This window comes from Tauraco erythrolophus, chromosome 1 (assembly GCF_009769465.1).
Source record: "Tauraco erythrolophus isolate bTauEry1 chromosome 1, bTauEry1.pri, whole genome shotgun sequence".
NCBI lineage: Eukaryota > Metazoa > Chordata > Aves > Musophagiformes > Musophagidae > Tauraco > Tauraco erythrolophus.
In genome coordinates, this window is record NC_141465.1 from 136,588,424 (window position 1) to 136,600,966 (window position 12,543).

At 44.2% G+C, this 12,543-nt stretch overlaps 1 protein-coding gene across 2 annotated transcripts in view; it reads left to right on the forward strand.

The window, feature by feature from the left end:
- The window catches only part of PGM2L1 (phosphoglucomutase 2 like 1), a 50,013-nt gene that overhangs the window by 14,992 nt on the left and 22,478 nt on the right, over positions 1–12,543 (forward strand). For both annotated transcript variants that reach the window (XM_086622450.1, XM_086622456.1), the window contains exon 2: positions 4,933–5,100. In XM_086622450.1, coding sequence (XP_086478576.1) covers positions 4,933–5,100 — 168 coding nt within the window. The remainder of the gene's footprint in view (positions 1–4,932; positions 5,101–12,543) is intronic.

The following is a 12,543-nucleotide window of genomic DNA, read 5'->3' on the forward strand; positions in this document are numbered from 1 at the left end:
TGAAGCTCCAACTCGGAGAAAAACTGAAAAGCAGTAAGGGATGTGCCACAAATGGTTGTGGGAACAGCTGTCTTGGGATCCGACTTCTAGTGCCACTGAATGCATAACCCAGAGCGTGAGACCCATCATCACATCTGAATTTATACCTGGTCTTGTAAAATTCCTTCTTTTTGTTGCCCCAGGAGTTTCAGGTTGTCTTTGAAAAGCTTTGAGTTTTTCTTCTTTAGCTGGTAACTTTTTTTTTTCCTCCTCTCTTCTGGTTGCAGGACATTTTAGCTAATTGAGTGCAATCCCAGCAAATTAAAATGTGATTTAGATGTTATTTTGGCTGCCTCATTTTTTTGCTCCCTAGGAAATAAATGAGGTGGCTTCAATCAAAAATGCTGGTGAATCTATTTGTAAAATAAATGTTTGCACTCTTGCTTCAGGAAAGCCTTGCCTCAGTTCTGCAGAACTCCAGACCATGAGGTGTGTGATGTGCTACGCGTTACTCTGTTCTTGCAGGCGAGCCGTACAGCGTAGCCCAAAAAGCATAATTTAATAACCTTATTTTAAAGCAAAACTATTTATCGAATTATGATAGTGTGAAATGAGGTTTTCATGTACTCTTGCTTCAGACTTTTCAGATTAGTCATTTGTTTTCTGGTCGACTGCCTGAGAACAGCTCAGAGAGAAGCTTTCACTTCTGGGATTTAATATTTGTTGTGCTCCGTTGTTTTTGCTTTATTTTTAGGCCTTTTTTTAGCTGTGTCGTGAGTAACGTGCAGAGCCATCCAAGAGCCTGAACAATAGCAACGTTGCCTTTTTATTTTAAAGCAGAGAGAAATTAAAGTACATTTTAAATTCCCATATCTCGTCCTGCTGGTGCTCAAGATCTGTTGTCAAGCAGTGGGAGTAGATTCAGATTTTGAGCAAATTTTGTCGAGTATTTTTTTTCCCCTCACGCAAGCTTGTGCAGCTCACGTCGTGGTGCTTTTTGCAGCATTTTTCAAATCCTCCTGAAAAAACTCCCTCTGTGCTGAGCGAGTTTCCCTGGGCTACAGCAGTGGCCTTGGTGCAGGGCTGACCTCTGTTTTAAATGTCAGGGGTGCTTCACCCTTGCCTTTCAGATTCCACTTGCCTTTTTTTAACCCTTCCTTAGGACCCTGCTTGGAGCGACACTTTTAGGGACGTGCTCGTGCAGCCTGAGCTGTACTGTTATCCAGCTGGAGCTGTTTTTTTTTTTGCAGCTGAGTATCGATCGCCTTCCGGCTGGGTCACGCTGCGTTTGGAGGAGCTGTGAAGTGTCACGTCCAAACTGGATGTCAGTAGACAGGCTGAGTGTTTTGATGAACAAGTGAATTTATAAAGCCTTCAAAATCCCTGTGTTATAAAATACGGGTCCTTACTCATCCACTTCTTTTGAAACAGCATCCTATGGGTGAATCCTTAGATCTAAGGAAGAAATTCTTCCCTCTGAGGGTGGTGAGGCACTGGCACAGGTTGGCCAGAGAAGCTGTGGCTGCCCCATCCCTGGCAGTGTTCAAGGCCAGGTTGGATGAGGCTTTGGGCAACGTGGTGTAGTGGAAGGTGTCCCTGCCCATGGCAGGGGGGTTGGAACTGGACGATCTTTGAGGTCCCTTCCAACCCAACCCATTCTGTGATCCTATGAATCGCTTCCTGTTAGTACATGTTGTAAAAGAACAGAACATTGATACGCTTCTGTCATTGTTTTTCTTTGTCAAACTGGACTCTAAGTTTGCCGATGACACCAAGCTGTGTGGTGCCGTGGACTCACTTGAGGGAAGAGATGCCATCCAGAGGGACCTTGATAGGCTTGAGAAATGGGCCAGTGCAAACTGCATGAGCTTCAACAAGTCAAAATGCAAGGTCCTTCACCTGGGTCGGGCCAATCCTAGGCACGAATACAGACTGGGCACAGAGTGGGTTGAGAGTAGCCCTGAAGAGAAGGATTTGGGGGTGTTTATAGATGACAAGCTCAACATGAGCCGGCAGTGCGCTCATGCGGCCCAGAAGGCCAACCACATCCTGGGATGTATCAAGAGGAGCGTGGTCAGCAGGTCAAGAGAGGTGATTCTGCCCCTCTACTCTGCTCTTGTGATACCCACCTCAAATACTGCGTCCAGTTCTGGTGTCCCCACCATAAGAGAGACAGATTTGTTGGAGCATGTTCAGAGGAGGGCCACAAAGATGATCCAGGGACTGGAGCACCTCTGCTACGAGGACAGGTCACGGGAGCTGGGATTGTTCAGCCTTGGAAAGAGGAGACTTTGGGGGGACCTAATAGCTGCCTTCCAATACCTGAAGGGAACCTACAGGAAGGCTGGGGAGGGACTTTTTACAAGAGTGTCCACTGATAGGACAAGGGGAAATGGGTTTAAGTTGAAGGAGAACAGATTTAGATTAGATTTTAGGAAGAAATTCTTCAGTACAAGGGTGGTAAGACTTTGGAATAAATTGCCCAGAGAAGTTGTGGATGCCCCCTCCGTGGAGGTGTTCAAGGCCAGGTTGGACGGAGCCTTGAGTAGCCTGATCTAGTTGAGAGGCGTCCCTGCCCATGACAGGGAGGTTGGATTAGATGATCTCTGAGGTCCCTTCCAGACTGTGCCATTCCATGATTCTATGACTCACCTTCACTCACTTTCCCCCGGGTCTTCCCCGGCATGTCTAGGATAGTGTGATTGGTACTACCACGACTATCTAATTCTAATCCTTGTAGGTAATTAATATTAAAATTTCCCTATTTTGTCCCAGTGTTGTCTAACCTCAGTACCAGTTGAGGGTGCAGAATAGTGCTGAAGAGCAAATTGTGCCTACGTGTGTTGGTACTCTTGGAAGTTCATAGCTTCGACAGGTTTGGGAAAACACTCAATGAACAGAGGGAGACTTCAATAATCAGTGTCTCTTACTCACCCTGCTCCATAAAATACTGTGCACGGCACAGGATTGACCTTAAAACATTCACAGGATCGTAGCATTTCCTTCCTTAAGGTAAATCCTGGAATTAGGCCTTTCGGAGATGTGAATAATCACTCCCTCAGCTGAATGAGGAGTGGTAGTAAATGTGTTCTCTATACATGGAAATTACAAACAGTTGTATTCTTTTGTAAATGCAATGACTGTTTAACAGGGAGTGGGTTTCAGATCAGAAAAATTGCTGCCTACTCTTCTGTTTAGCCAAACTTTTTCCTTGTGGGGTGGCCATTCGTTTTAGTCATGGCTTTTAGATGATAAAGGCACGGGATGACAACATCTTTAAAAACGTTCTGTCCTGATTCATCTGGTGTTTGTATCTATTTTGCTGGGACAAGGAGCCCTTCTGTGCAGATCAGAAACTCCTTACGTAGGAAATAGAGCTCTCCCTCGCACCCTTGTCCAGGATTCCTGCCAGGATTTCGCTGTCCTTAGGACTTTCCAGTTGCTGTCAGGGTACTGGACCAACCGACCCTTAGGTCTGACCTGGTGTAACAAGTCAACAAGCAATGGTTCCAGAGAGGGAGAATGTCTCTGGCTCTTCCATGTGAACCTTAAGACTTTCAATATTTGAATATTTTTTTTTTTTCCAGAAAGATAAATCCAGTGACTGCTTTGGAGAATTCTGTCTTTAGTGGCTGTATCACGTGCTGTGTACAAAATGCATCTTCCTGAACTTTTAAGTAATCAGAAAAGTTTGATTTTTTAGTTCTCTGGATTTTACTGACAAAATTCCTGAGCCCCTCCTAAATAAAGTTAAAAAACTTAAGTTTGCAGAGCAGTGAAAGTGGCTGGATGCATGTGATACTTACCTTCAGGAGTAGCACTCTTTTTTTTTTTTTTCTTTCTTTCTTTCCCAACCCCTGTATATCCAGTGTGTACACTGAGCAGGGAAAGTGTCCAAACTGGCTGGGGTTTTCTCAGAGAGAAACACCCATCTTTATTTGATGGGTTATGAAAAATAGGGGACTCTGTTAGTGAGGTGGGTACAAGAGAGTGAATTAATGTAACCTGAAAAGACAAGCTTTATTTTCGGTTTTACAACATCAGCTTTATTTCACTGTGCCTGTTTACAGACCTTTCCTGCGGACGGGGAGGAAGGAAATACTGCTTGGAAGTTAGGATTTTTGTCTGTCTTGCAGCAGCACAGATCGAGAATTAACTTGTGTTACTTGCCTTGAAAAAAAAAAAACTGCTCTAAGGTCTGTGCTCCTCGCTTACGGGCTGCATGTAGCGGGAAGGTGTTTTAATTAAGCAAACATATCAGCGTGTCGGTGGCAGCAAGGGCTCTTGAATCTTTTATAAACAAGGATGACACAGAATCATGGAATCATAGAATCATCTGGTTGGAAGACACCCTCAAGATCATCGAGTCCAACGATTCACCCTGCACTGTCAGGGTCCCTAAACCATGTTCCTCAACACCAAATCCACACGGTTTTTAAACACCTCCAGGGATGGGGACTCCACCACCTCCCTGGGCAGCCTGTTCCAATACTTCACAACCCTCTCCGTAAAGAAATTTTTCTTGATATCCGACCTAAATTTCCCCTGGCGTAACTTGAGGCCATTCCCTCTCGTCCTGTCATTCCTAACGTGGGAGAAGAGACCGACCCCCATCTCCCTACAACTTCCTTTCAGGTGATTGTAGAGAGCGAGAAGGTCCCCCCTGAGCCTCCTCTTCTCCAGACTGACCAGTCCCAGCTCCCTCAGCTGCTCCTCATGGGACAAGTTCTCCAAACCCTTCACTAGTTTCACTAGAAAAGTTTCTAGTTTTCACTGGAAAAGAGAACACGATAGAAATGAGAGTTAGAATGAAGGCTGGTTTATGCCAACAGGCATTTTATAGGATGAAAAGAACTTGTTGCACTGCAGAGCCAGGAATTATTTAAAACAAGGAGCGTGTAGTTCAGATCCTGATTTCAAGAACTAAATGCAGACCTTGATCTTCTTTTGCAGAACCAAAAAACGAAAGAACAGATTGAAAGCTTGTTGGAGAATGGAAAGCATAAAGAGTTACGGGACCGTCTGTGCTGCAGGCTGACCTTTGGGACTGCCGGGCTTCGCTCGGCCATGGGAGCAGGCTTTTGCTACATCAATGATCTCACCGTCATCCAGTCAACACAGGTATGTGGAATAGTTACACTGGGAGACAATGGAATGGTTTCACAGGAAATATTTGGGTCATATTGTACAAGCTGAGGGTGAAACACAGCAGCCATTCAACAGTGGAGTGATAGCAGGAAGTGTTTAGTACTGGAAGAAAATGAAGTGGCTTGAACAGGTTTAATTGGACATCTTAGGATGCGGAGTATCATCGCTTCCACTGGAATTTGGCCAGTAGTTAAAAGTCTATTATACTGCTCTGAAGGTGGAAATCATTAACTGTCATAAGAACTTTTAGTATTTGTCAAAAACTAAACAAAAAACCAAGAAGAAAGCCCGAAAAGCAAACCCACCTCCAGCCAAACAAGCCTTTTCTTTAATTTTTAGCCAAAGTTGTGAATAACTCTACAAAAATAGCAGGTTTTAGTAAGAAAATGAACAGGAAGTGAGATGAGAAAGCAAATGTAGACTGACTGTGAAGAACATCTGTATTGTAAATTGTTTAACTTCTGGGGAATCCTTCCAGTAACCTGGTTGTGTTGCCTACAACTGAATTGGATGGTTGTAGAAAATAGTGTGGTTAAGTGCACTGGCATTGCTGAAGCTCTGTCTGTAGCTCTTGGCACTTTTTTTAAGTAGATACAAGAAAGTAATTTGAGATATGAACTTAAATTCTCAAGCTGCAACTCTTATGTTTTGTATCAGAGAGGTTGATGTTTCATGGTTTATCTAGGATTTAAAATTTGTGCATTTGAGTTAGAGATACCATTATAGAATTATTTGCGAAGAAAACATTGTAAACAGATGCTGGTGTTTTTGAGGACTAGTTCTTTGAAGTTTGGAGTATTTTTGGATGGACATCTTGATTTGAATACAGACAGGGAGATCTTGGACCTTAGATGTAGCTCTTGACTGCCATTTTGGTAGTTGTATATTAGTGTTGTTGGAAAGGGTCTGACGGGGATGGGTGTGCATGTGGGGTAAAGTTTTGGCCAGGGAGGCTTTAGTCCTAATTTTCTCTGCCAGAGGTTAGGCTCTGCTTGGTGGTGGTGCTGGATGTATGTTTAGAAGGGCACAAAAGTTGGTAGATGGAGCTGAGGAGCTCCAGCTCCATGGGGCTGAGGAGCTCCAGCTCCATAGAAGCTGCCGTGAAGCCATGAGTGATATCAGTGTTGTGGTGGGGAAGACTGGTGGCAGAGATTCCTCCCTTCTGACACATCTTTTCGTTGTTTAAGTTGATTAATAAAATTTTCTGGACTTGGTTCTTCAATATCTTTACCCTCCTTTTTTCTTCTGTTGATTTTGGTCTTGCATGCCCAAAGAGGGCTGGAAAATGATCAGACTCTTCTCCATTTCCCTCCTTACTTCTCTTTCAAGCAGTGTTAGTGAGTTGCATGTGTGTTGATTGTCCGAATAAATCAACCTGCTCATTAATATAAGGCTTAATCATCTCTGCTTTCCTTCGAAGCACTGTTTTGTTCAAGGGCAGGTGATAGATTCTTTCTCAAAGAGCTTGATCCCTTGTCTCATTTATTTCCCCACCTTTTCGATGAACACCCTGGGAAGGAACAGTTTATGTTGATTTAGTTTTTGATCAAAAGTGCTCCGTGCACCTTTTCTATATTGCTGTCTCATAGTGGATTTGTTCTTAAATTTGCTTTTTGTTCAGTACCAGGGTGCTTTTCAGCTGATGTGTTCCTCTACCAATTTTTCTCCAAGTCAAGTAGATTAAATAACTCCACAACTAAACTTGGTAAGAAATGAATTCAGAGTAAATTTGAAATTGATCTGATATTGTTCAGACTTGGAGCACGTGAAAGGTGAGTTGGAATTTGAACATTGATTTATCCAGGGTTGTAGTCACGTTAAACTACCACTCCTGACTTTGATAGTCATTCTTGCACATACTTTATTATGGTAAATATTAAGCAAAAAGCAGTTGGATTCTTAATCTGCGAAATATAGCTTTCCCTCATCCCAGTGAAGGTAGTGGGAGGCAAGGAAAGAGAAGTGTTGAATCCTTTTGGAAATGAATAGCATGAGTCAGAAAATGGATGTTCTGTATTTTTCTTTATGAACCTATAAAAGATAAATGAGTTTGGACTGTGTACATTAAATGTACTTAAACACCTCATCTATTCCCACCTTTAGTCTTGACTATTGAAAATATAACGAACTGATATATTCGTAACCATTAAGTTTGGAACATGAATAAAAAGTTTTCATTGTGACAAACCTGTTGAGTTTTATCTCCTTTGTCAAGTGCTTTTCTTATAAATGGAGCTTTGGCCATATCATAAGAGGTGCTTTATTACATGATTTACATAGGGTTAATAAAATGCCTTATTTAACATCGTGCACTTAAACATTTTAAGATAGTTGTCTCTGCAGGTTAACGCTCTGATAGAAGTCTCTCAGTAGACAGGACTGAAAGCAATAGTTTTCCTTTGGCTCAGGATAAAGTGATGTGCTTAAAACTTGGAACAGCTGGGACTGTGTTGAGCTGTTTGAGATACTGCTAATGTCCGACTGGTACAGCTGGAGGCCGAACGCTTGGGATGAAACCAAATTCCAATAGCTGTTTGTACAGGCTCTGCAAAGAAGAGAAGTCAAATGCTGGAGCTCATCAGTAGTGTTTGAAAATCAGCCTTATGTCTCACCATCCTCTCTCTTCAGTTTCATCTTGGGTCTAACAGAAAATTTACTTTAGGTTTCTAAACTGGACACTTCTTAGAATGATGCTTCTTTTTACATCTAGCCTTACTGGTGGGAGTATGCCAAACTAGCCCGCTACAAACGCCATCCAGAGGGACCTGGACTGGCTGGAGAGGTGGGCCTGTGAGAACCTCATGGAGTTCAACAAGGCCAAGTGCAAGGTCCTGCATGTGGGACGGGGCAATCCCAAGCACAAGTACAGGCTGGGCGGAGAATGGATGGAGAGCAGCCCTGAGGAGAAGGACTTGGGAGTGCTGGTGGATGAGAAGCTCAACATGAGCCGTCACCGTGCGCTGGCAGCCCAGAAAGCCAACCGTGTCCTGGGCTGCATCCAGAGCAGCGTGGGCAGCAGGGCGAGGGAGGGGATTCTGCCCCTCTGCTCTGGTCTCCTGAGACCCCCCTGCAGTGCTGCCTTCAGCTCTGGGGTCCCCAGCACAAGAAGGACATGGAGCTGCTGGAGCGGGTCCAGAGGAGGCCACGGAGATGATGCGAGGGCTGGAGCACCTCTGCTCTGGAGACAGGCTGGGAGAGTTGGGGCTGTTCAGCCTGGAGAAGAGAAGGCTCCGGGGAGACCTTCCAGCACCTTCCAGTGCCTAAAGGAGCTACAGGAAAGCTGGAGAGGGGCTTTGGACAAGGGTGTGTAGTGACAGGACACGGGGTGATGGCTTTAAACTGAAAGAGGGGAGATTTTGATGAGACCTAAGGAAGAAATTCTTCCCTCTGAGGGTGGTGAGGCACTGGCACAGGTTGCCCAGAGAAGCTGTGGCTGCCCCATCCCTGGCAGTGTTCAAGGCCAGGTTGGATGAGGCTTTGGGCAACGTGGTGTAGTGGAAGGTGTCCCTGCCCATGGCAGGGGGGTTGGAACTGGATGATCTTTGAGGTGCCTTCCAGCCCAAACCATTCTGTGATTCTATGAAATAGCGTAATGGTACGAACAAAACTTGCTGATGCAGTACAGGTGGTCTCCACTGATGCAGTGGGAACGAGCTGAAGAGATTAACAAACAAATAGTTTAAAAACTGGTAGTTTGTTGCCAGAGATGGAATTGTTAAGAGTAACAAGGTTCCTTTAAACAAGTCCAGTTTTCTTTGAAGCAGAGTAAACATCTGGATGCTGCTGAGGAAGTTAATAACAGTCACTTCACTTTTTGGCCTGTGCAGTCTGTCCAAACTGGAGTTGCTCACGCTCCCAGCGCCTGAGCGCTGCGTGCTGCCTTTGTGTTTCCAGTCTCGTGAAAGCCTGACTGGACTTGGATCGGCTGCCTGATACCACATTCTTGGCAGAAAAGTGAAAAATTTCATTTTGGTCAGCAGGGAATGTGTTTGCAAGTTCAGTCTCATGGGCATTACTGGTTTCTGCAAGTAACAAACTGGGTTGTATTCTTTTGCTCCCTTTGTGGAGCTGCTATTTTTAGTTGTTTGTTAAAGCCATGTATCAAGTCAGAAAAAGCAATCTCTGGGAAGCAGATTAGATCTCGCTTCTGAAGTAAACTGCATCAGATTTAATCTCTTTGAGTACTCTTGTTTCAGAAACTAATGACGTTTAACAGTTTTGCTGAACTTAAGGTGAAAATGGGCCACCCCGTTTCTCTCCGTTTATTCCTGTAGCAGGTACAGCCAAATGGCCTTTCAAAAAAATAACTTCAGTGTAATTACCTAAGGTTTAATTGAAGGAAATATTTGAAGGTGCATGCTGTGTTCTTCATTTGCACAATTATATAGATATCATGAAAAGTCAGATCCAGAAAGGTACAGAATATCCAGAAGTTGCTTTTGGCTCTCCTGAAGATTGTAGGTGCATAAACCTGCACATAAAGCCTGGATTTTCCTGCTAAAGTATTGCTTTTGTCCTGCTGAGCCAATTGCTTTCATTAACAGGTAAGTAACCTGTCACGGACCTCCTAGTCATCTTTATGGAATCACAGAATGGTTTAGGTTGGAAGGGACCTCACAGACCATCCAGTTCCAACCTCCCTGCCATGGGCAGGGACACCTTCCACTACACCAGTTGCCTGAAGCCCCATCCAACCTGGCCTGGAACACTTCCAGGGATGGGGAAACTTCTCCAGTCAACCTGTGCCAGTGCCTCACCACCCTCAGAGGGAACAATTTCTTCCTTAGATCCCATCAAAATCTCCCTTCTTCCAGTTTAAATCCATCACCCTGTGTCCTGTCACTACACACCCGTGTCCAAAGCTCCTCTCCAGCTTTCCTGTAGCCCCTTTAGGTACTAGAAGGTGCTGGAAGATCTCCCCGGAGCCTTCTCTTCTCCAGGCTGAGCAGCCCCAACTCTCCCAGCCTGTCTCCAGAGCAGAGGTGCTCCAGCCCTCGCATCATCTCTGTGGCCTTCTCTGGCCCTGCTCCAGCAGCTCCATGTCCTTCTAGTGTTGGGGACCCCAGAGCTGAAGGCAGCACTGCAGGGGGGTCTCAGGATTGCTCCGAGTTTCCTGTTGCTGTGTAAGCAAAGCTGGAGATAATGGTTGAAAGATTTAAATACTGGGCTTTATAAAGCTGTTAGTATCTCTCTTGATTAATCAGCCAAAAATCTTTCCATGTCATTCTTGATAGCATCATTTTCCCTTCTCTTCTCTTTGGAAGTTGGTCATAAGGGACTGGACATGGAAGAGGATTATTCAAAACATGGCTGTAGAGGCAGACTAGATCAGCCTGTGAATTTTATATAGGGAAATCACCTGAACTGTGCGGTGGTATAAATATTTGTAGTACTTCAGTGCACTTAAACAGAATTTTGTTTTAGATCCACTGAGGTGGTCACAGGTTTGTGTGCTGACACTCGCTAATAAGGTATTTTCACCAAGTATGTAGTGGCAAGATGTTGACTGGGATGTCTCCAACTTAGAAGCAGTAGCTATCCCAGGAGAAATCAGATGGGGACACTATCAAAACCTGAGTCTTGTAGAAAGGAAATAGAAATTCTTTAAATTGAGAAATTTATTAAAGAGAGGACCTATCCCAAGAGGTGTTGGAGTTACTAACTGCCCTCTGAGAAAGGGAGAATGACACCTCGAAGAAGATAGATGTGAACTCGAGTAGAGGCTTCGGATGGTGGAGAGACACTGTGTTCACTTCCTCTCACTGTCATGTTTTTCATTTATTTTTGTTCCCTGCAGCTTTAATAAAGATATTTGGATAGTAAACAAGTCCAGTAGGACTGGGCTAATTTCAGCTGTGGGATCTTTGGCTAAGTTTGAGTTATTTTGTTCTCGTACTGCGTATCATATTGCCTTAATTTTAAGCAAAACTTCTCCATGGCAGAAAGTAAAGACATTCCTGTTTTTATTCAGAAATTATCTCAGCAAAAATAGCTGAGATAAGGTTCAGGGGAGGAAGTACCAAAGATCAGACCTGTTAAAAAAAATCAGTATAGACCCTTACTTTGCAACGAAAATAAACCAGTTGTTCTGTCTTTGAGGAATGAGGGAATGGAAAGCTGGGAGATGTGTAAGGGTGTGGGCTTTAGAGCCAAAAACCCAATCCAGCCCTGATGGTTGTGGTTGGGAAGTAAGGGGTGAGGAAGAAATAAGATCTGCAGAATGCTAGAGGTGCCAGGCTTGCCAGAAAGTTCAAGAGATGCCTCTGCTGTCGAGGGAGAGCTCCTGGGGGGTGGGTGTGAAATAGAAATGGTGTGTAACACTTTTACAAACCACAAAACACTCTTACAAGTGGGATGTAAGATGCTCTGGAGACAGGCTGGGAGAGTTGGGGCTGTTCAGCCTGGAGAAGAGAAGGCTCCGGGGAGACCTTCCAGCACCTTCCAGTGCCTAAAGGGGCTACAGGAAAGCTGGAGAGGGGCTTTGGACAACGGCGTGCAGTGACAGGACACGGGGCAATGGATTTAAACTGAAAGAGGGGAGATTTAGCTTAGATATAAGAAAGAAATTCTTTACATTGAGGGTGGTGAGGCACTGGCACAGGTTGCCCAGAGAAGCTGTGGCTGCCCCATCCCTGGCAGTGTTCCAGGCCAGGTTGGATGAGGCTTTGGGCAACCTGGTGTAGTGGAAGGTGTCCCTGCCCATGGCAGGGGGGTTGGAACTGGATGATCTTGAAGGTCCCTTCCCACCCAAACCATTCCATGATTCTATGTATTGACTTTGCGTGGATGGGAGAACTAGTTGTTCTTTCTGAACTTGCCTTAATTCGTGCTGCTTCTAACATTTCATTTTCTGCTCTTCACTAGTACCAGTTTGTCTGAGAATGGTCCCGGTTGTTCTGTAAATCTTGTCTTTTTTATGCAGTTTCTTGGTATTTGAGGAACTAGTTCAGATAAAACTCTGCGACCTCAAGATGCCACTAGCCTGAATAAGGGATCTGTGGATAAAAAATCTGCTGTTTGGCTCCTTAAATATTATTCAATCTTTTCTAGTCAAACTTGAACAGGTTTTCCCCATTTCTCTTATCTCTTTACCAACTGCAAACGAAAGTTGTTGAAATTGTCAGGCGATGTGAACGTGTTTGTGTATCAACACGTTTCAGTTCAGCGTGAAGGTGACTTCAGCTGGCGATCGTGCCATGGCACAGCTTCTAGTTCTGTCAATATTCAAAGATTTTTATTTATTTTTAAAGTATTTTTCTCTCTGTGAATCCCTTCATAGTGAATCCCTCCCCATCTGCAGCTGAAATGGTTCTCCAAAGAGACACCAGTATCCACTTGTCAGTGCTTTGAAGTATGCATTCTTTGGTGGAAAGGGTAAAAACCATTAAAAATAAATAAAAATGAGCTCAACTGAAT